This window comes from Galeopterus variegatus, unplaced genomic scaffold, assembly GCF_000696425.1.
Source record: "Galeopterus variegatus unplaced genomic scaffold, G_variegatus-3.0.2 Scaffold4892, whole genome shotgun sequence".
NCBI classification, from domain to species: domain Eukaryota; kingdom Metazoa; phylum Chordata; class Mammalia; order Dermoptera; family Cynocephalidae; genus Galeopterus; species Galeopterus variegatus.
The window spans coordinates 80,435-101,474 of record NW_007731003.1 but is presented as its reverse complement, the minus strand read 5'-3'; the positions used below and the strand labels follow the sequence as shown (position 1 = coordinate 101,474).

Below are 21,040 nucleotides of genomic sequence, written 5' to 3'. Positions count from 1 at the left end.
CGGCTTATGCTTTCAGTGGTCCCAGGTTGCTCCCCCTCACCAGGTGCCGTGTGCACCTTCTGTGCCTGATGTGTGCGTTCAGTGACGCATCGGGTAGGGCGGTGTCTGTGTTGGCAGACGGTTGTGAGCAGCAGTGACAGGAGGATGGTGTGGGTGTCTTTCTCTCCCCTGGGTGGACCGAGCAGTCACTGGATCGTAGACACCCAACCCCTTTAGGGGAGAGCTCACAGGAAGATGAGGGGTTTGGTCTCCTAGGCTGAGCCCCCTCGTGGTCCCCTGGATGGACCAAGCAGTCACTGGATCGTGGACACCCAACACCTTTAGGGGAGAGCTCACAGGAAGATGAGGGGTTTGGTCTCCTAGGCTGAGCCCCCTCGTGCGTAAGAACATCATCTGCCTTTGCTCTTGGAGAAATAGAAGTGGAGATGTTTTGAGCCCCTCAAATATACCTCATTTTGCACTTCTGTGTAGTAAACTCCTCTTTTTTTCTAGCAAGAGAGTGTGGACTCCAGGCTCAAGAGCCGTAAAATCTAAACCAAGTGATCCATGCAGTTAGGATGCAATGATTAATGCCTGTGCTTGATTAAAGTCCTGTCCTTTGTCCTGCTCTTCTGTGGATCCCTGATATTGGGCTGGAAGCTGGGACTTCTGTGAAACTCACCCCCACTCCCCCATCTCCTACGTTGTTGCTACTTCTCACTTCATTTCTTTTTTTACAAAATCTTGTTTTGTTTTGGGCCATGTAAGTTTTCAATGACTGTCCAGAGAATATGGCAAGATCCCATCTGGATGATTGTTCTGCCTGAGATTGTGCCTGATTGCCCCACCTGCTCTCACGCCGTGGTGTATCCCAGCTGGATGGCACGTGAATGTCTTGTCTGCACAGGTCTCAGGCCTCCTCTGCTCTGTTCCCACTGTCTCACTTAGCTTGTCACCACCCCCAGCAGAGCCAAGAGTAGTATCCTGCACATGCTAGCCGCTTACGTGATGTGTGACTTAGGGGGTGGGGACCTTGAGTCCTCTGTGAATTCATTACGTGCACTCAGACAAAATTCTCTTCCGTTTGAGAGGAGACGCTGTCTCACTTAGCTTGCCACCACCCCCAGCAGAGCCAAGAGTAGTATCCTGCACATGCTAGCCGCTTACGTGATGTGTGACTTAGGGGGGTGGGGACCTTGAGTCCTCTGTGAATTCATTACGTGCACTCAGACAAAATTCTCTTCCTTCCCTGCCTCGGTCTTCTTGTTTTAAATCTGGAACAGCCACAGTAAAGGCTAATAAATAATGGGCTTCTTGTGAAGGAGTAACTCAAGAGAGAACGTGACTGTAGGATGGGGGGTGACTTGTGCAGCTGACCTGCTGCCATCCTATTGCTGAGCATCTGCCGGCTCGGGATCCAAATTGTTTCTGTGCCCTGACCTTCTGCGTCTCGTTCTTTGCAGACTTTAAGTTCGCCATGTACCCGCCATCAATGATAGCAACTGGAAGCGTGGGCGCGGCCATCTGCGGGCTCCAGCATGATGAGGAAGTGAGCTCACTCACCTGCGATGCCCTGACCGAGCTGCTGGCCAAGATCACCAACACCGATGTGGTAGGTGGCCGCCACCTTCTTGGTTAGGACAGATGTCTCTTCTCAGCTCAGGGAGAGAAAATTGGTCTCATTATGATGTGTCAGAGGTATTATCCTGGTTTCTGTTGTCTAAGTTCAACATACAAGGTAGCATGAAATTCAGCAGGTGAAGCCTCCACGCAAGGCTTTGCAAGCCTGTGTGTCATGAAACACAGAGAAGAACTCAGCGAGCAGACACAAGGAGCATGCACTGCTGCTTCATTTCCATGTACGTGCACCGTGTGAGGCTGCCTCCGCTTTGCAGTGTGGTGCATCCCTGTCTGTCACACACTCGCCCGTGAGGCACAGAGAGAAGAGAAGGGACAGCCAGAGCCTCCAGCCCCAGGGGACCTCTCAGCCCCTCCCATCTCTCACGCTTCCCTTGTGTTCAATGAAATTCAGTGTTGTCGCGGGTTAAAAAGCACTTTTAAAAGATAAAATGCCATACAAATTCAAGAAACTATTATCAGCTATAGGTTTTTCCTTTCTGTGGTTCCCGTGGAGAGGCTGTTACTTCTGGTTGCCAGGACTTGAAGCTCCTTAGAAGAAAGGTTTTGAGATAGACCAGGATCAAGTGAGGCCCTGAATTCAACTGGCAGGATATTGCAGTCCTGGAAGGTCCGAGCCAGGATGGTTCTGTGAGGTCAGAGAGGCAGTTCCAGCATTTTCCATGGGCAGCACAGAGGGCTAATAGTGGCAGAGCTGGGACTAGAACCTGCAAGCCCTGACTGCAGCCTGGAAACTTTACACTACGCCCTTGCTACAGCTCCTGGGACCTTTTTGTTTGAAAAAGGCCTTTGGTTTAAAGGCAGCTCATGAAAGGGGTGTTAGATCTAGAGCTCGCGAGCATCACCATCGAGAGGCTCAAGAATGCAGGGGACTTCATGATGACATTCTCTGGATGTTCTGGGGGCTCAGAATGCCGTATGTGGGAATTTATCAAGTTAAGGGATCATGAGATCTACAGGCCTGTGGCTGATGCCTCCGTGAGGGGTGTGGGGCATAAAGTTAAGCCTCAGTGGGCTGAAGGCTGCAGCGTGCCCACCTTCTCAGCCACCCTCTGCATCTCCCCTTTGCATATGTTACGTGCTCAAAGAAAGGGCACCAGGAGATGGTGAAGGGTCTGACGGGACAGCCCCAGAGTCCTCATCTGAAACAGTTCTTAGACATGCTTTTAAGACGCTGGCTCCAAAACATACGCTTTTTAAACAAGGGCTCCAAAATACACATCGAAAGGCCCCTGTAGTGCAGCATGCTTTTCTAGTTCTCCAGAGAAACACCATTGACAGAACTTAACATTTATAGAAATGGTTCACTTCCTTTTCTGAACATCTTCTGTTAAGGCTGCCTTACAAATGCGATTCCCGGCCAGTTTAAACCAAGCCCTTCCTTGACCCCTGGAGACAAAAATGTCAGTGACAGGAGTCTGACCCTAGGCGTTGTAACCTCTTCCAGATATTTATAGACCTGCTCCGATTGGCCGACCACCCACTAGTCTCCAGCCTTTTCCCACATCTTTTTGTCCCCCCTTCCTGGTTTCAAATGGACAGAAGTCACTCCTGGTTGCCACTGAGGCTCTTGGACTGTGCCTTTCTTTTCAAGACTGAACCAGTGTGTCATCCCACACTAGAGAAACCATTTGCCCTTTCAGATACTACGTAGCCAGTCCATTCAAGTGGGCTGTCGGACTGGGTTAAGCGGATACAAAACTGGCTGAGGGTCAGCAATGCCAGCTGTTCGGTTGGTACCGCACTTCTGTGGCGGGTCTGCACTCTGTCTCTTAACTGGGGAGGCACATCCATGCCTCATTCTCACCAGTGTGTCCTCAGTTACACATTTTAATATTAAAAACCAAACATGAATTTAGTAAAACTTAAACCACTTTTTCACATAAAAATTTGAGACCTCAGTAAGCTCCAAGCATATCTCTGGTACCCCAGAGGCTTGTTAGCTGTCTCCCGAGGGGTGCTTTTTGTGGAAGGTTCAAGGGGGCTGGGCTATTGGGGTGTGTGCATCTTCCCCAGTGCTTAACCTCCTCCCACCCTCAGCTTGTGTTCTCTGAAGAGCTGAAGCTCAGAGTGGAGGAGAACAAAAGGACTAGGATTTACAACACATTAGCATTTGGAGGGAGGTGAGTTTTGCTTCCTGAGCTCTGTTTACCATTTCATGAGTCAAGAAGTAGTGTTTCAAGCACTCTGGCCAGTTGTTGATGGAAGTGTTTCCTGAAGGCCTGGCGGCTGCAGACTGCTGTGTTACGATGGACAGAGGTGAGCAAGGCATGTCCCCAGGCACCATGCTAGGAGTTGGGGTGGGGGGTGCATGGAAGACACAAGATGAGGTTCACCTTCAGGGACCTTAGTGATTGTCCAGAGAATCCGCCAGTTGTTGATGGAAGTGTTTCCTGAAGGCCTGGTGGCTGCAGACTGCTGTGTTACGATGGACAGAGGTGAGCAAGGCATGTCCCCAGGCACCATGCTAGGAGTTGGGGTGGGTGGTGCATGGAAGACACAAGATGAGGTTCACCTTCAGGGACCTTAGTGATTGTCCAGAGAATCAAGAGTAAAGCATGTGAAACTCTAGCAAGTTAAGATCATAGTTATGAAGTATAAATGCAGTAAGAAATCATTTCAAAGGAAGAAGCTCGTGAGGTCTAATGTAAAATGCAGGCTGCCCAGTAGAGTAAACTTGGTGACTGAAAATGTCCTTGGAGTGGAGAAACAAAATGTGGCATGTGTGTGCAATGGAATATTGAATGCATCCTTAAAAAGGAATGAGGTTCTGATGCATGCTATGACATGGGTGAACCTTGAAAACATTATGCTGAGTGAAATAAGCCAGACACAGAAAGACGAATACTGTCTGATTCCCTTATGAGGTACCTAGAGTAGTCAAATTCATAGATAGAACAGAGATTACCAGGGCCAGGGGGGCGGGAGAATGGGAAGGTAGTGTTGAGTGAGTGTGGAGTTGCAGTTTGGGATGATGAAAAAGTTCTGGAGATGGAGAGTTCTGTGGTTACACAACAAAGAGAATGTACTTAATGCCACTGTACGTTTGAAAATGGTTAAAATCTTATGTTATTTTACCACAATAAAGTACACGTACACACACACACACATACACACATATGCTGATGCACACATATATATATACATGTATGTATGTGTGTATATGTAAAACAGCCTTGGGCCACACTATGAAATGCCTGTAGGTTTGTGCCGTGCTGTCCCTTGGAGAAGTCGTGCACACACACAGGACACATTTTGCCCCTGGCCTAGTGCACTGACCGAGAGGAATCAGGAAGAGCTGTGGTTCACTCTGGAATGCCTGAAGCTCTACACTAGCCCCGTGCACCCTGTTACTTACGATGCAGCGCTCTCCATCGCTTTGAGTGATCGGTCGTGGACTGTCAGTGATCAGACTGTTGGAAGAGGGTCCCCTTGATTCCTTCGAGACACAGCCAGACAAGTTTCTCTGGCTCAGTAGCCAGCAGCAGATAGCTTTGATGGGAGGGACCCATGTGGCTCTGAGAAAGTCGGTCTCTGTCGCTTCATCTGGTTGCCAAAATAAACCGGAACACGCTTCATTCCAAAGAGAACGCTGAGTGAGGAGCCTGACGGTTTTACAGGGAATAAAAGTCTCAGAGGGTGGTGTATTCTAAGGGCTATTTCCTTCCAATCATAAGAGTTGCTAAAAACAGACCCCAGCCAGAGAGGCGGTTCTGGCCTTCGGGGGGACTTACACCAGGGCTTCTGTGGCCACGGGCAAAGTGCGAGAGGAGGGACGGGCTGTCCTGGGTCCGCTGCTGAACTTGCCCTGTTTCCTTAGGCAGAATCGAGGTCCCTCTTCTGTCCCCTCGGCACTCCGCTCATGTTCATGCCAGCGTTTATGTCACTCTTTACTTGTCTATAGAACCCCTTGAGTAAGACCCAACTTTTCCTCAGTTCTTTATCCAGAGGCCCTGGCGGAGTCACTGGGGAGCGGTGCTCAGGAGAGGGTGGGAAGGAGGAAGGAAGGACGGAAGGACAAGGGGGGCAGACGGGTTCCAACTGGGTTCCCACTTCGTTGGGGACTCAGAAAGCTCTCAGAAAGCTGGAAAAAAATATTTTAACATTAATTACATGTTAGGGTCCTCTGAGTTTTACCTGACTTTGTCTCAGTTGTCACATGACACAGTTTCACTAATTCACTAACTAAAAAGTGGAATTGAGGTTCCCTGGCCCTGGAGGTGTTGTGAAGTTATTAGAAGATATTTAACGGAACAGATAGAGCCTCTTGTCATCAGGTCAAAGAATGTCATCAGAACTCTTTGTCACATTCTTAATTACTGTCCACAGAAGATTCCTGGATATCCCTTCTTTCGTGTCATCCTGGCATTTTATGATCCTGATTGTCGCTGAGCTGTGAAAGCCCGTCAGCCGTGCAGCGGAGGCGGTCTCAGCCCTGCCTGCGTGCTCTTCAGGGGCCCCCAGCACTGTGTCTTTCTCCTGCTTGGCTGGGAGCACCAGCAGGTCCCAGCACACCTTCTCCTAAAGGCAGCTCTTATTGAGTCTGTCTTTTGTGGACTTTGCAGGGCCTGCGGTCAGGATCCCTGTGAAGAGTTGCTGCAAGGAAAGGGTGGCAGTGGGGGCGATGCCTCCTTCTCCTGCCTCATTTTTTCTGTGGGCCTCATTTGGTATGCAAGGAAATAAGCCAAACAGCCTGTGAAGAAAGGAAGAATGAGATAGTTTCCTAAGTTGTCTCTGCCTGAGTTGGCCGCGGGTCTGGGGCTCATTCAGCCCTTTGTCCCCCTGTTGAGTGCAGTGCGTGTGTGGTGACAATGGAGTGATGCAGTTACACTGGGGCTAGTGGTAGGAGTTCCGTCAGCTCATTCATGGAGGCAGAGGAGGGTGCAGGGCTGGGAGCTCGAGCCAGCAAGCGGAGGAAGTCAGCGGCCCTTGTAAGGAGCTGGAGATCACAAGCGCTGCTGTCAGGCCCGAGGCCGGCGGGCGGGGGAAGGCCAAGGGAGGGGGCCTGTCATCGTAGAAGCTGGAGGACTGCCCGACCCCCAATGCTGTAGAGTGCCACCTGTCCAGGCTGACAGACGAGCATTATGGCTCGCCTTTTAATCAGCTTAATTTGAGGCATCTGAGCATAAAGGCTGGTGCTTTTGGAGGCTGCAGAAAAGCTGAGGTCCTAGAGCCACGGCACCCCATGTGCACGTAGCAGCTTTTCGCAGGAGGTGCATCTTCTTTTCTGGCTGCTTGGGCTCTCTCCCTTTCTTGGAGATTCTCTGGCCTGTATGTCTTCACATAGAGCCTGGAAGGACAGGTGTGTAGGGAAAAAGAGTTCTAAAAAGGAGCCTTGCTCTTTTTAAAGCCAGGTTCCGCTTTTAACTAGATGTCACTGGGGGTCGAGTCACTTCGCCTTGCCCTAGCTGGAAAATGAGGGCGTTTGGCCGTTTGATCTCCAAAGGCCCTTCAGACCTTCAAGTTCTACAGTTCTCTAACTATCCATGTGTGTTGCCATACAATCCTGCCCCTTTGGAAATACTCCTAACTCCACTCTTCTCTCAGCTTGACCTCCTAGCACAAGCAGCCTGGCTGGATTTGAGGCAGGGCCCTTCCTCCCTCCAGGCCACCGCCTCCCACAGCCCAGTCCCATGCATTCTCCTGCCTCCTGCCTCAGGCAGGATTGGGGCTATGTGGGGTTGGTAGGTCCGGTTGCACGTAACAGCGCCAGGACACATTCTCCTCTTCCTTTACTCTCCACCTGCTCACAGAAAATTCACATGGTCTTGAGGAGTCCAAGGAGGCTTCCTGCAATGCTAAATGAGGATATCAATGTGCAGGGGGCGAGCTCTGTCTCAGGGAGGGGGATGCTGATTTCTCTGTCTCCACCATCAGAGAGTGGAATGTTTGACAGGGTTTAAACGAGACAGGCTCTTGCCCGCCTCATCTTGCTGAGCTGAGAACGAAGGATTCAGCAGTTGACAGTCGAGCTGAAGACTGCCAGGTCGTGAGAACTGGAACCTGAAGGAGGGTTAGGCAGAGACCCCAGAGAGGGTGCGTGGCCTGCTGTGTCCTGAGCTGGATCTAGAAGCGAGCAGGGAGTAGGATTCTGTGTCCTGTGTTCCTGCAAAAACTGCTTGATTCACCCTTTTTCTCCTCAAGTAAGAGGGTCAGGGATCAAAAGCTGGCCATGGTCAGTAGTGATGTGCATTGAAATTAAAATGGGACTTAAGAAAGGAGAGAGGTATTTTGCATGAAATCTAGGAAATCTTCCTCCATTTTGTTCACAACAGCCCATGCACACATTCTGGCAGGAATTTAAGTCAATGCGACTCTTCAAGCACGTGTAATCTTGAGTCCCCCAGCTCTGAAAGTCCAGTAGAAGGGACTGCCAAATGTCCCAGTCCTCCCTGTAGGATCTTCTCAGAACTGTTCCTTTAAGGTCTCAGGCTACTGGAAGGGAAGGCTGAATACCAGGATAAGTAGGAACGTTGATGACCCAAAATGGAAGTCTCCTCACTGCCTGAAACCAAGTGCTTTAGCTTTCTGGAGCCTGGGCTCCCCATTTGGAGCCCGTCTATCTCAGGGATGCTGCTGTGGTTAATGCACTGACGGCTGTGGAGTCCTAAACTGGTCATATTATGCGCTAACCCACATTACCTCACCATGGAGCCAATATAGAGCCCCTGAGGAGGGACAGTAAGACGGATTGGCCAGTGGACACCCGGTTTCTCACTGGGGAGTGAGCACATCGGAAGGTAGTCACCACGTGGCTGGGCCATGCGCAGTCCTCTTTAGAGATTCCCTCATTGCTTACACCTCACGGGCACGTCTTTTCTAATTTCATGGTTCAGAGCTGTTGTCTCCCCATACTACACATACACACACGCACGCACACACGGTCCCTCAATCAGCTGAGACTCCTGCCATCTCCAAAGAAGATTTAGATAACAACAGCTTTCAGGCTTTCTGCTTTGGGTAAGCTTTGTCTTCCATGGATGAGTGTACGTTGAAAGTAAGTATATATAGTTACAACCTCTGTGGTATGAAGGTGTTCTGATTCATTCCTCCTGCCTCCTAGAAAAAAAAATTTGAACATACCCTTCAGCAGCTCCTAAAGTACCTCTAGTGTAGAGGAGCATCACACATAAACTTCCTGCATTCAGCTGATTATCTTCTGCCAGAAAAAAGAAAAGAGAGAGAGAAAGAGGAAACGAGTCATAATTTAAATTCTAAGGCTCAGACTTCCACTCACTGAGTCTGCCCAGGGGTGAGCTGTGGTCTGTGATGCTGCTGTTCCTGGGTCTCAGCTCCTGCTTGTATCTCGAGGGGTGAGCATCTCATCAGCCCAGGATGATTCCAGCATTTGAAGAGAGGCATTCCCCTGCGGCATAGCCCCGGAGAACAGGCCGGCTCCTTCATCTGGCGCTCAGGTGGGGAAAGAGCGACCTCTTGACAGTGAGACTCGCCACCCACCTCTGATGTCAGACCTTCCTAAGGAACATTCCACAGTGGTTTTGACTGTAGTTATCTTTTGCCTTATACATTATCTGCCCCACATTAGCTTCAACTCTGTATTTAAGATTAATTTGTTTAGATTCTAAAGCTTTAAGATTTTCAGATATCTTCTGCTGAAATGCAAGGGTCCGTAGAAATGTTATACTTTCAGCCTTTACCACCTAGGAAGTAGTGACCTGTGAGCACAGCACTGCGGAATTGGCCTTGGAGGAGGGACAGAGAAGGGACCGAACAGGGAGGTGGGCAAGACCCTGAGATTTCTAATCACTAGTGAAAGGGGTCAGACAGGGTAGCAGATGGGAGATGGCACAGAAAAGTTTGAGAGATGATCAGAGGTCCCTAGTTGTCAGTGCCTGACTCTTCCTCAGCTTTGATCAGGGTGGCAGGGACACCTCTGCTTCTGGCTCACGTCTGTCCCCCATGCCAGACACATAGTGGACCCTGCACCAATCTGGAGTAAATGCTAATCTGTACCTCATTTCAAAGAATTCTTTCAGATTCCGGGACTGATTTATTGCTATACATAATAAACAACTATCATTTATTGAGCTGCCACTTAGCACTTCATACATATTATCTCAGTTGCTCTTGACCCTTTGATCGTTTCATTATCCTTATTTTACAGATGGGGAAACTGAGATCAGAGAAGTTAAATAACTTAGCTGCTGCCTGCAAGTATGCTGGGTGGGCAACACATACCACCCTTCCTCTTTCATTATTCATGCATTTTGGGTGATACTTCATTTCAGCCCTTAGACTTAGGTCTGCCATTGTTCCTAATCTTAATTTTCATCCAAAGCTGTAGTTTGAAATGTGGAGTAGCTGAGAGATAGGAAAAGAAAATTTGGGGTTATGGAAACTTTGTTCCTTAGCAGTTAATGCCAACTTTACTTTAGAACTTTGGAAAATAAGAATAATGCGTTTGTTCTTGGCAAAATTGTAACCTCCAGGTAGTGAAAAATGCACAGTGAAACAAAGAGAAGGAAAGTGTATATTCATCTGTTGACAAACACAAGGAGATTCACTTGAACATATTTTCCATATGTATTTGCTGCTTAGGAGAGTGCAGAAAGGCAGCCTTGCAGAGGAGAGAGGCTAAGAGAAGGTTCCTCAGCTCACACCCACAGTCCCTCCTCATGATGGCCATAGCTTGCTGTTACACTGAATGTCACCAGCTAATAGAAGCTTCTGCCTGGGGCAAACACTCCAAATTTCCACTACCAAATATAGACTAATATCAGAGCTATGCTGTAAATTCTTGCTTATTCCCAAATTAGACAGCTCATGTGCAGAATTTTGTAAACATTCTGTACTGTATTTTTATGAGTTAAAAGAGTGGTAAACAACAAAAAATCAGGGATTTTTGTTTGTTTTTAAGCACTTCCACAGTTTATGTGAAGGTTGGTACAGATCCATCATCTTCCTTCTTATCTATTCCTCGGGTGCTAAGTTTGCTAATTCTGGTATCTGCCTTTGTGTCTGCCATCTCCCAACTTCCCTGGGCAGAAAGCATCTATCTAGTTGGCCCCTTGATTACCAGGCAATGCACGGCCGTGAGTGCACCACCATCTAGGCCCATGCGTCTCAGAATATGAGTCACCTGTGCTCCTGCTGAATGCAGGTTCTGATTAGGTTGGTTTGGGGTTGACTGAGTTTCTGCATTTCTCACAAGCCCCCGGGCGATGCAGGTGCGCCAGTCCATGGAGCCCTTTGGAGCAGTGAAGTCACATGGCACTTGAAGAATAGGCATTCCCTTTTTCGTCCTGATTAGTTTGGTTTGGGGTTGACTGAGTTTCTGCATTTCTCACAAGCCCCCGGGCGATGCAGGTGCGCCAGTCCATGGAGCCCTATGGAGCCCTTTGGAGCAGTGAAGTCACATGGCACTTGAAGAATAGGCATTCCCTTTTTCGTCTTCTTCACTTCACGTGCATTTCCTCTGGAAAACTAGCACGGAATTACACGAGTTGAATCGTGTATGTTTTCTTTATGCTCTAAGCCCTGTTTATCTTGTTAACAGCTCTGGTCTGGACTGTTCTTCTTCTAGGATTGCCTCAAAGCCTGCCAGGAGCAGATCGAGGCGGTGCTGCTCAACAGCCTGCAACAGTACCGTCAGGACCAGCGCGATGGGTCCAAGTCGGAGGATGAACTGGACCAAGCCAGCAGCACCCCTACAGATGTGCGGGATATTGACCTGTGAGGACACCGGTCGGGCCCAGCAAGAGAGGCGCGTTTGTCATCTGTCCTCTCCTTCTCTCTGGTTATGTTTTGTTCTTTGTGTTTTAGGGTGAAGCTTAAAAAAGAAAAAAAAATCTGCCCCCACCTAGATCATATTTAATGATCTTTAGAAGTGAGAGAAAAAGATCCTATAAAAACGGAATAATTAAAAGCATTTGGTGCCTATTGGAAGTGCAACATAAGGGAATCCCTTGTATATGCGAACAGTTATTGTTGGATTATGTAAAAGTAATAGTAAAATGCTTACAGGAAAACCTGCAGAGTAGCTAGAGAATATGTATGCCTGCAATATGGGAACAAATTAGAGGAGACTTTTTTTTCATGTTATGAACTAGCACATACACCCCTTTTAGTATGATTTCAAGGAACTGTATATGTCATCCTTGGCATGATTAGATTGCAAAGCAATGAACTCAAGAAGGAATTAGAAATAAGGAGGGACACAATGGGGAAGGTGTACCAAACAATCTCTCGACATGATTGAACCATTTTGGATGGAGAAGCCCTTTGCTCCCAACCACCTGCTACTAAGGCAGGAGCATTGTTGGATCTCTACCTTATGGACTTCCACTGTCTACAGTAGCTGCTACCTGAAAAGGATGTTTTATTTTGCCAGTCGGACACAGGTGATTGGCTCCTAGGTTTCACATTCTGTGACATCCTGCTTCTTCTTCCAAATGTGGTTCATTGCAAACACCACCATGTTGTTATCTAATGGGGGGAGACTTAGCTAGGGGCCATAACCAAAACTCGCATGAGATGGAGGCAGATGGGACCTGGGATGGAATCTTTTCTCTTACTTTTTTAAAGAGGGTAATGTGACCTTGGCATCCCTTATTAGGAAAAACTAATTTTTGGTGCTGATTGGCATGTCTGGTCCACAGTTTAGCATTGTTATAAACCATTCCATTCGAAAAGCACTTTGAAAAATTGTTCCCGAGGGATAGATGGGATGGTTTATGCAAATCATGCTGAATACTCCTCCCCTCTTCTCTTTTGCCCCTTTCCTTCCTGCCCCGGACTGCGTTACTCTTCATTTCTGGTGTCCGGCATTCCCTGGTACACAGTTCTGGTGTCCCTACCAGGACTCAAGTGACACCCCTTCCACTGGGACTCTCATCACAACATTCCTCAGAAAAGCCTAAAAACAAAGAGCTGTTAGTATTTTGATGTCACAGAAGGATCTTAATTCCCATCTATATACTTCTCCTTGGACATGGGAAGAAAAGTTATTGCTGGTGCGAGGACAGCTGAACAGCAGGTGTGGCATTTTGTTCCCTTTTTCGTCTTTTGTTAATTTTATTGCAACGTTGTATTCAGCGTACTTGAATTTTTTTCCCTCTCCATTTCTTAGAGGCGTTCAGTTAGCAAACAGGTCCGAGCAACAAGTTTTTTTTTTTTTTTGCACAATCGTAATTGACAGGTGATGAAGCTATTTGTTAAAATGTTCAACTTTTTTTTAAGTAAAAAAGAAAAATCAGAACAGGGCTACTTTGAAGAATTATTTTATACACAAATTCTGCCTTGTTTCATAGTATGAGGGTTGAAGATGGAGAAAAATCTAAGGGTCTCTTATTTTTCATTTTATTTTGTTCAGTTTTTTATTATTATTATTTTTTTTTTGCGCTGCTAAGAAGCTAAGATCATTCATCCTTATTCACATTAACAGTACCTAGCTGTAATGTTTCACAGAGTGTGCTGCTATTTTATAAACATTTTTATAATATATTATTTTACTGCTTAAATTCCAAGTCCTGAAGTAGATGGTTGAGATACGAGTTCTTTGTACTGGAAAAGCCCTTCCATAGTTTATTTTCTTCTGGTAGCATATTCATGGTTGGTTTCTTGTTTTTTCTTTTTGGTTTTTTTTTTTTTTTCCTCTGATCACATTCTTCAAAGACAGAGTATTCTTTACCTCAGGTTTACTGGACAAAATCAATAACTACAAAAGGCAATGATTCACAGTTTTGTTTTCATAATACCTCACATCATTTTCTGCTTGGGAGCCCATTTGGGTGAGGACTAGAGAAGGCAGGTGGGCACCTCTCAGGTGCAAGGTAGGGTGGATTTGTCCCCAGGGTCTCAGACCCAGAGACCTTCTCAGTCATGAAGGCCACCAGGCTTCCATTTTGACTCCGGTATCCTCATCATGATGGAAAAAATACATTGAACCCAGAGATCCTCCCTCCCCCACAAGGTAGACATTGAACACAAACATTTGTGCAGAGGTCTAGGAAGTCATAATTTGCACTTAGGTACCAGGTATCGGGAAACAGACTAAAAAGAATTCCAGCAGATTGTTTGGAGATCCTCATCTTCCAGCTGTCTCAAAAGCAGGGCTTTCATCTGCTTAGGGCCCTTTCATCTGGAAAGTTTCCCCTGTATCTTTCCCCTTCCCTGGTATGGACACCCCCAGTTTAGGATCATCTCCCAAGTTTTCCTAGGTCTGAATCTGGGGGTGAGGAGTCTGCAGCATGCAGTGCCAGTGGTGCCTCCTCCTCCCCGCTTTGTCTCAGGCTGCGGCAGGCAAGCACTCTGCAACACGAGGTCATCTGCTAAGCAGTACTAAACAGTTTTCAGGTTTTAAATCACGTTGAATTGGCATGATAAGGAAAATAGGTCAGATGAGTATGGGATGGTAGTCGAAGGAAGGTGAAGAGGCTGCTTCTCTAAAGAGGTGAAATTCCTGGTGTCAGTCTCTCATGAAGTATGTGTAGTTCAGGACTTTGTGAGTTCGCATGACCCTAAGGTTCTAGGGAATTTCTGGTGGGGCAGTAGGTGGTGAATTCTGAAGTTTTGGAGAGGAAAGTTGAGCAGCCAGTAAGTTATCCAGTGTTTTATCAAGAGCCCACTTTGCACAGCACCCTCTTGGCCCCAAGGAGCCCCACAGAATGGGAGGGCATGATCCCTAGAGTTCTGGTAGTCTTGGAGCCTAAAGAGAACACGAGGTGCAAATTCATTTAACAGTGACCACACCTTGAGATTAAACAGCAGCAGCAAATGAAAGAACCTGAGAACCGAGGGGAGGAACAGGCCTACCACTCTACCTACAGTGTGCAACCCCACACTTTACCTGTAACCCTCTTTCCCATTCTGGGGGCCTTGCGTGATGGTAGCTGTGGGGCTGGGTATGGGGAGGTGCTGGGGTTTCTGGCTTTTCTGTCTGCTCCCTGCTTACACGAAAGAAGGAATCCTGGGTTTGTTAAGGTGACTGATGTGCTCTCCTTGGATCTTGGTCTCCTTGGTAGGAGTTTCTGTCCCAGAGGGATTCTCTTCTCCCTGTGTATTTGAACTTGCTTTTTTATGTTTTTTCTCTTTCTCACTTCCCACTAAAGGGGTTCCAAAATCTATTCTGATCTTTTTTTTTTTTACCTTGTTATCTATCTCTTTACTTTCTCATCTTTGTTTTTTCTCCATCAGTGGGGGCTACTTTGTTCCCCCAGCCTGCCAAATTTTGATCCTTCCCCTGTTTTGGCTAAATCCTAGGGGGAGGAAATCCTAGTATGCCAAAAATATATGCTAAGCATAATTAAATTCCATGCGGGTTCCTAGCAGCCATGAAGCCTGCAGGAGGAAGCCAGGGGGCAGTTCCTGCCGCAGCGCATCTCACGTGTGCTCAGAGGCGAGCTCCATAGAGAAGGGGCTGCTCTCACAGGAGGCTTTATTTGGAAGTGCTTCAGGACCCCACTGAAGAGCACACCGTGTCTCACAGCCACGTTACGTGTTCCATACTGGAGGCTCTGTTCTGCCCCTTATCAGCCAGGTCAGGGGCACACATGGCCTCCAGCAGGGGCTATAATGGCAAGGCCAGAGGGGAACACCCTGACTGCATCACACTGCATCCCTCTGCTAGCAGATGGGCGACTCCTCAGAGGGAGTTGTAGCTTTTCTGCGCTGTAGCACCATTAGGGCCTCTCCAGACTCTGTGTGCCCTGGGAGCTCTAGGACAGACAGGTTAAGAAGATGAGGCGGGATCAGATGACTTTCTCAAAGAGGGCAGGGGAATTTTCTCTCCATGCGCCACAGGGGACAGGGCTGGGTGAAGAAATAGACTTGCACCTTATGTCATGTAAATATTGATTTTCTAGTTCCAAAAGATAATATTGGCAGTGTGGGAATTGGAGGTAGGAATGGGGAGGAAGTCTGAGCAAGCCAGTTGGCTTCTAAGCCAAAAGGATTCCTCTTTGTTTATCTTTGAGACAGTCCAACCTTGAGAATAGCTTTAAAAGGGAAATTAGTGCTGAGACAGTAAAGTCCCCTTAAGCCACAACTCCTCTGTAGCTATAGAATGAGTGCAAGCTTACATTGGTGTGGACTCAGCGCAGTTTTCAAGAGCTGCTCATGTATGTCGTCCGTACAAAATAGGGCAGGAAGATTCAAGAGGATGCTTTTTCCTCATACCACATGGCTTCTAATGATTCTGGATTCTGAACAACCCACAGTAGTCATTTCAGCTAGAACTATTCTACATTTGTGTATCTCTGCTTTTATACTTGGCTGGGCTATCAGATCCTTTTCTTGGCTCAGGTTCAAAAGCCATCAGCAAATGTACACACACACTCTGTATGCAGCCTTCATTCCTTTGCCTGCAGCCTACTTTGGGGAAAAAAAAAAGTGCCTTACTGACTGTAGCCATTTACAGTATCCAATGTATTTTGACAGGTGCCTGTCTTGGGAAAAATTTTCTATTTTATTTTTAATTGGTTTTAGTTTTTAACTGCTGGTCAACTCTTACATCCCCACCGGGCCATTGGATTTTTTCCATTATGTTTGTTACCCTTGTACCATGTACCTCAGATCTCTCTCTCTCTCTTTCTCTTTCTCAGTTATAGTTTCTTGTCTTGGCATTTTTTTATTCTTTTATTTTATTTTTTTGCTTTAAAATGAGTGTGATGCCATATCAAGTCAATGTTATTCTCTCACAATGTACTCTATAAGAGGTGTGGGTGTTTATTTGGTCGGGATGCTAGAAAGTGCTAAAGCAGCATGATCAGTGTAAACGAAAAGGCTTTTAGGAAGTATGGAAAAAAATGTTGTATTGATTATGATGGCGACATGATATAGGTATTATCTGTTCAGTGTTAAGTGATTTTAAAAAATAATAACCAGTTCTTCTGACTAGTTTAAAGATGGATTTGAAAATGGTTTTGGATGCAATTAGTTTATGTTATTTCGACAATAAACTCACCTTGACCTAAATTCTCTGGCCATTTGTGACTTATTTATAGACCAGCAATCCTCATGATTGAATACGCTTATCTCATGCCAGAACTCTGTTGGCAGCAATTGGTAGTGACATTAAATACAAATTCTATCCTGCAAGGTAATCTACATGTGCTTTTCTGTTATTACAATACAAGTAATTGTTGACATGTTTTTTTCCTCTTGGGGCCCCGAGGCAACCATATTATAAACTAGAAGCCTCAGCCCACCTTCATAAATCACTATACTGTGCCCGGGCCTCAGAGGGTAGCCCCTGATTGTTGCCACCTACTCACTCTTGGCTGTGAGTGAGCATCTTCTGGCTTAGGAGGTGCCAGAAGCCTGCAGTGCCATCCCCAGACTCAGAAGGCTCTGGGGAACCATACCCCTGCAGCTTTCATGGCTCCTGTCTGCTGGTCTTAGTGGCTTCCATCTGATCCCTGATCTTCTCTGCATCCCTCACGTGAAGCCGGGGCCAAACTGCTGTTCGTGGAGGCTGGTGAGGCAGAGCCTGAGAGAGGGATGGGATAGTCACCTTAACAGTGAAAGAAATGGCCAGGGCCTGGTCCCAGCTGCTGTTGGTCCTTAGCTCCTCAAACCAGCTTCTTTCCCAGGAGTGACGGGTGTGCAGAAGGCAAGGGCCTAATAGCCATTTTGAAGTTACTATAAAAATTCATTTTCTATAGTTCCCTCTTTCTTTCAAAGTCATTGAAGGCTGTTTTCCGGTTTAATTCTGACCTGCATTACAAGCAAGAAGAGGAAAACTGGTCACAGGAGGAGTCCAGGTTAAGATATTCTCTGCTGACCTCTTGTAACTGCACTTAAAATGACTTTTTTTTTTTTGTCTTTTTCCGTGTCCGGCAACGGATCGCAACCCTCAGTGTCGCCCCCGTACCGGACCGGGACCGGCAATGGGATCGCAACCCTCGGTGTTGCACCTGCACCTCGCTCAGCCAGTGAGCGGGAACCGGTCTGTATGTGGGATCCGAACCCTCGGGCGGGAGCGCCACCGCGCTTCCCAAGCGGTGCACTGTAGCAGTGCGCCACCGGGCCGGCCCTTAAAATGACTTTTAACCTAACAAGGACTCTCGAAATTCCCCTTTGTCCCCATCCCCCACTCTTGGAGAAAACGGGTAACTTTTCTTGGGTTTCTGTCTAGTGAAGCTGGTCGGCCTTTTGGGGTTTCTAGGGCCTCTGGTTGCCACTCTTAGCTGTCCTTGAAATTCTCTTCCACGTGACCTTTTGTACCGCGGGGCCCCGTCACTCCCCTCCCGGTCTGTTCACCCTGCAGCCTCAGTGCGGTGTCTGGTAGGAACACTACAACTTCACACCTGGATTCCTCCCACTCAGAGCAGTGGGTGTCTTGGGGCAGGAAGGGAGCCGACGAAGCAAGGGTTACATTCCACACAGCTGGCTAGCGACAGATCGTACTGGCCCTGTACACGTTCCTCCAGAGTGTCTTACAACTGGAACACCTCAGACTTGGAGCAAAAATGCCCCTCCTGAAAGGAAAGAAGTTAGAGATGCAGTGAAGACCTGGACATCCCAGATCTTTTGTGTCTGCTCTAGTGAGTACTTGATGACTTTCCAAAGATATGGAACTTTTATTCAGTACATAGGGGTATCTATCACCAATATAAAACTCTCCAGGTGGCTTAGTGCTTATACTCTCAACATACTGTTCTGAAGCATGGACTCAAAAGCGGAATGTTACACCAGAATGTTTCTCCCCTGATCTATCAGTAACAGCAGCGAAAATGCTGTTGACTGGGCGTGCGGGCTCAGAGGGCCCAGGTGAGTGAGTTGCCACAGCCAGCGCCTTTGTGCAGGGCCTGCACTGGGCCTTGGACGAAAAGCAGCGGGCACCAAATACCCAGGCCTGTGAATCTGCAGGGAGGTATATCAGCGAATGCAAAGGAATGTGGGCTAAATTGATGCTGAAGTGCAGGTGGTCCCTTTCTGGGGAGACAGAAGTTTCTTCAAGCAAATGAGTTTTAGAAAAACACTTTTATTAAGATGTCCATGTGGGCCAACATAGTTTGGAAAAAGTAGAAACATAATTTAACCTTTTCCAAAAACAGGGCTGGGAGGTGATTTTTAAAATGAAGGGAAAATGTTCACACAGGCAGCTTGAAGAGCATGCTCAATATACTGGACCTTAAACACTAGAAACACAGAGTCACCCTCATGAAACAGGACAAACTCAGCCACAAACACTGATTTGGGATTTCCACCTGACCTAAGTGCTCATGAGGCTTAAAGAAATAAGGCTGGAAGTTTCAAGAAGATGACTGGTGGCTTTCACTGTCTGGGCTCTGGGGGCCTTCCCCACGGTGGAGGGGCATGTCGCATCTGCTGGCCTCAGACACAGTGGAACCAGTGGCCGGGAAACCAGCACAACAAAGCTCAGCTGATTTCCTTCTGACTGTCTCACTACGCCACTGAAATTCTGAGTGTGTGCTTATCCAAAATCCAGCTTTGATTCTGCTGTGATGGTTTGCTTTGCTCTGGCCTTCACTGGCTGCCCTCGTCCCCCACTGCTCTGCTAAATGACAGTTGCTACCTCTGCAGGCGTCGACAAGGACGTTGACACATATGGCTCTCCCTGTGGAGTCCACTAGGTGGTACCAATGCCACAGATAGGAACCAACTTAGAAGGAGCATCGAGCCAGCCAGGTGTGGACAGCTCTGCCGAACCGAGGCCCACCTCCCTGCCACCGGCGCGCGGCTCCCTCACCTGGTTCTGCCGCTCCTGCCACATTCTGGCTCCATCTGGGGTGGCTGCTGCTGATTCATCACCTTTCCCCGTTCTTCTCAGCCTCTAATCCAGAGATGGCAGACCAAATCCAGCCTGCAGACATAATTAGCTTGACTCTCACAGTGATTGAAATGGTCTTGGCCCTTCTTGCCAGTGTAAGATGAGAGCTTTCAGGTAAAAGTCAGGGTTTTAACGACTCTTGGGAAATCTAAGTCCTGGCAGCCACAGGCCAGCCAGGCAGCGAGGGCTATAGCCGCCGAGTCTTTTTCTACTCTCTCCACCCCCCAGCGGCCCACTGAACCCGCTTCTCTGGGTTAGCAACTCTGCAGCCTCATCCCTGGCTGTTCTTACGACTCTGGCCATGAAGCAGGACCCCTGTGAGCCCCAGGTGGCTAATCCTCTCTGAACCTTCTTTGACAACAAAGCAGGCCGGGAACACTCCCTTTCCTTTCCTGCCATGACCTCTCTTCCCCAGATAAAAACAGACCTCTGCTCCTCCTTAGACTTTGCCATCTCCTTTATCTTCTTGGATTTTTGGTATCAGATAACCCTGGGCTGGGCCAGATTTTTGAAATTCCTTTGTGACCCCAGTGCTCAGCCCCAAACTGAGGTGGGCAGATAAGCCAAAATACATTGGGGTTGGGGATAAAGATCAGTTTTTCTGTTTTTGTTTGTGTTTGGAGTCATTTTTAGTTCTCATGGAGAAGACAAACCCATAAGATTTCTAGAGCTGCTGAAAAGGTGCAAATCCCTGTGGCTATGTTTTAGTCAACCCGTCTGTTCAGAATCACAACTCTTCATCCCCTTTTCACTCTGCTCCTGGGCACTGCACATTTATTCAACAGATTGGGGCTGCTCCTGTGCAGGCATTCTGTTACAGGAGCACCTCATTCAACAAATATTTCTTCAGTACCAGCTTTTCCAGGGATAAGATCCTCGCACTCCTGATCTCAATGGCTGATGGCAGAGACAGACAGTAAGTCACAGGACAGCTGCTACTTAGAACACATGTGCTCTAGTGGCCTGCTGCTCTGAAATCCCACCAGTCCATCCACCACCTTTGTAACCTTGGGCATGTTCCTTAGCCACCCAGTAGCTCACAGCAAACTCAGTGACTCAGTTTCTTCATCTGTGAAATGGGATTAAATAAGAACAGTGTCTTCCTGTAGGATTGTTGTCAGAATGAAGTGAGTTACTGCACTTGAGCACTCTAACGTTTAGTGTCCGACACACAGTCAGCACTTGCTAAATGTTAGCTGTCATCACAGGCTGAAGCAGAGTGTCAGGGTGGCACTTGATTCAGTCTTTTTAAAAGTTAATTTTACAGACAGGTACCACTCTTTTAGTTACTGCCAACTTACGGCACTGAAATGAGGAAGACTTTTGGATAATTAGCAGCTAAGTGTGTTTTGTAGTTTTAAAAGAGCTTTTCGCAAGCTTCTAGATAATCCTTGCAACCCTCTGCTGAACGTGATGCCTCATTTTGTAGCTGGGACTGCAACCCAGATGTCTCTTGCTTACCGAGAATTTAGCTGAAAGAATGAGACTGTTAGCCAGATGGGATGGATTGGCTGGTGACATCACTTGTTGAAATCATCAGGAGATAGTCTTTTTTTTTTTTTGTCTTTTTTCCGTGTCCGGCAACGGATCGCAACCCTCAGTGTTGCCCCCGTACCTCGCGCTTCCTGCGAGCGGGGACCGGGGTGTGTGGGGGTTATGTAGACCGGG

General features: G+C 47.5%; 1 protein-coding gene across 1 annotated transcript in view; it reads left to right on the top strand.

Moving 5' to 3' along the window:
* Nucleotides 1-16,551, top strand: part of CCND2 (cyclin D2) — a 31,178-nt gene extending 14,627 nt beyond the window's left edge. The window contains exons 4-5 of the mRNA XM_008588546.1: nucleotides 1,443-1,591; nucleotides 11,162-16,551. Coding sequence (XP_008586768.1) covers nucleotides 1,443-1,591; nucleotides 11,162-11,314 — 302 coding nt within the window. The 3' untranslated portion in view covers nucleotides 11,315-16,551. The remainder of the gene's footprint in view (nucleotides 1-1,442; nucleotides 1,592-11,161) is intronic.
* The last annotated feature ends 4,489 nt before the right edge of the window (nucleotides 16,552-21,040 follow it).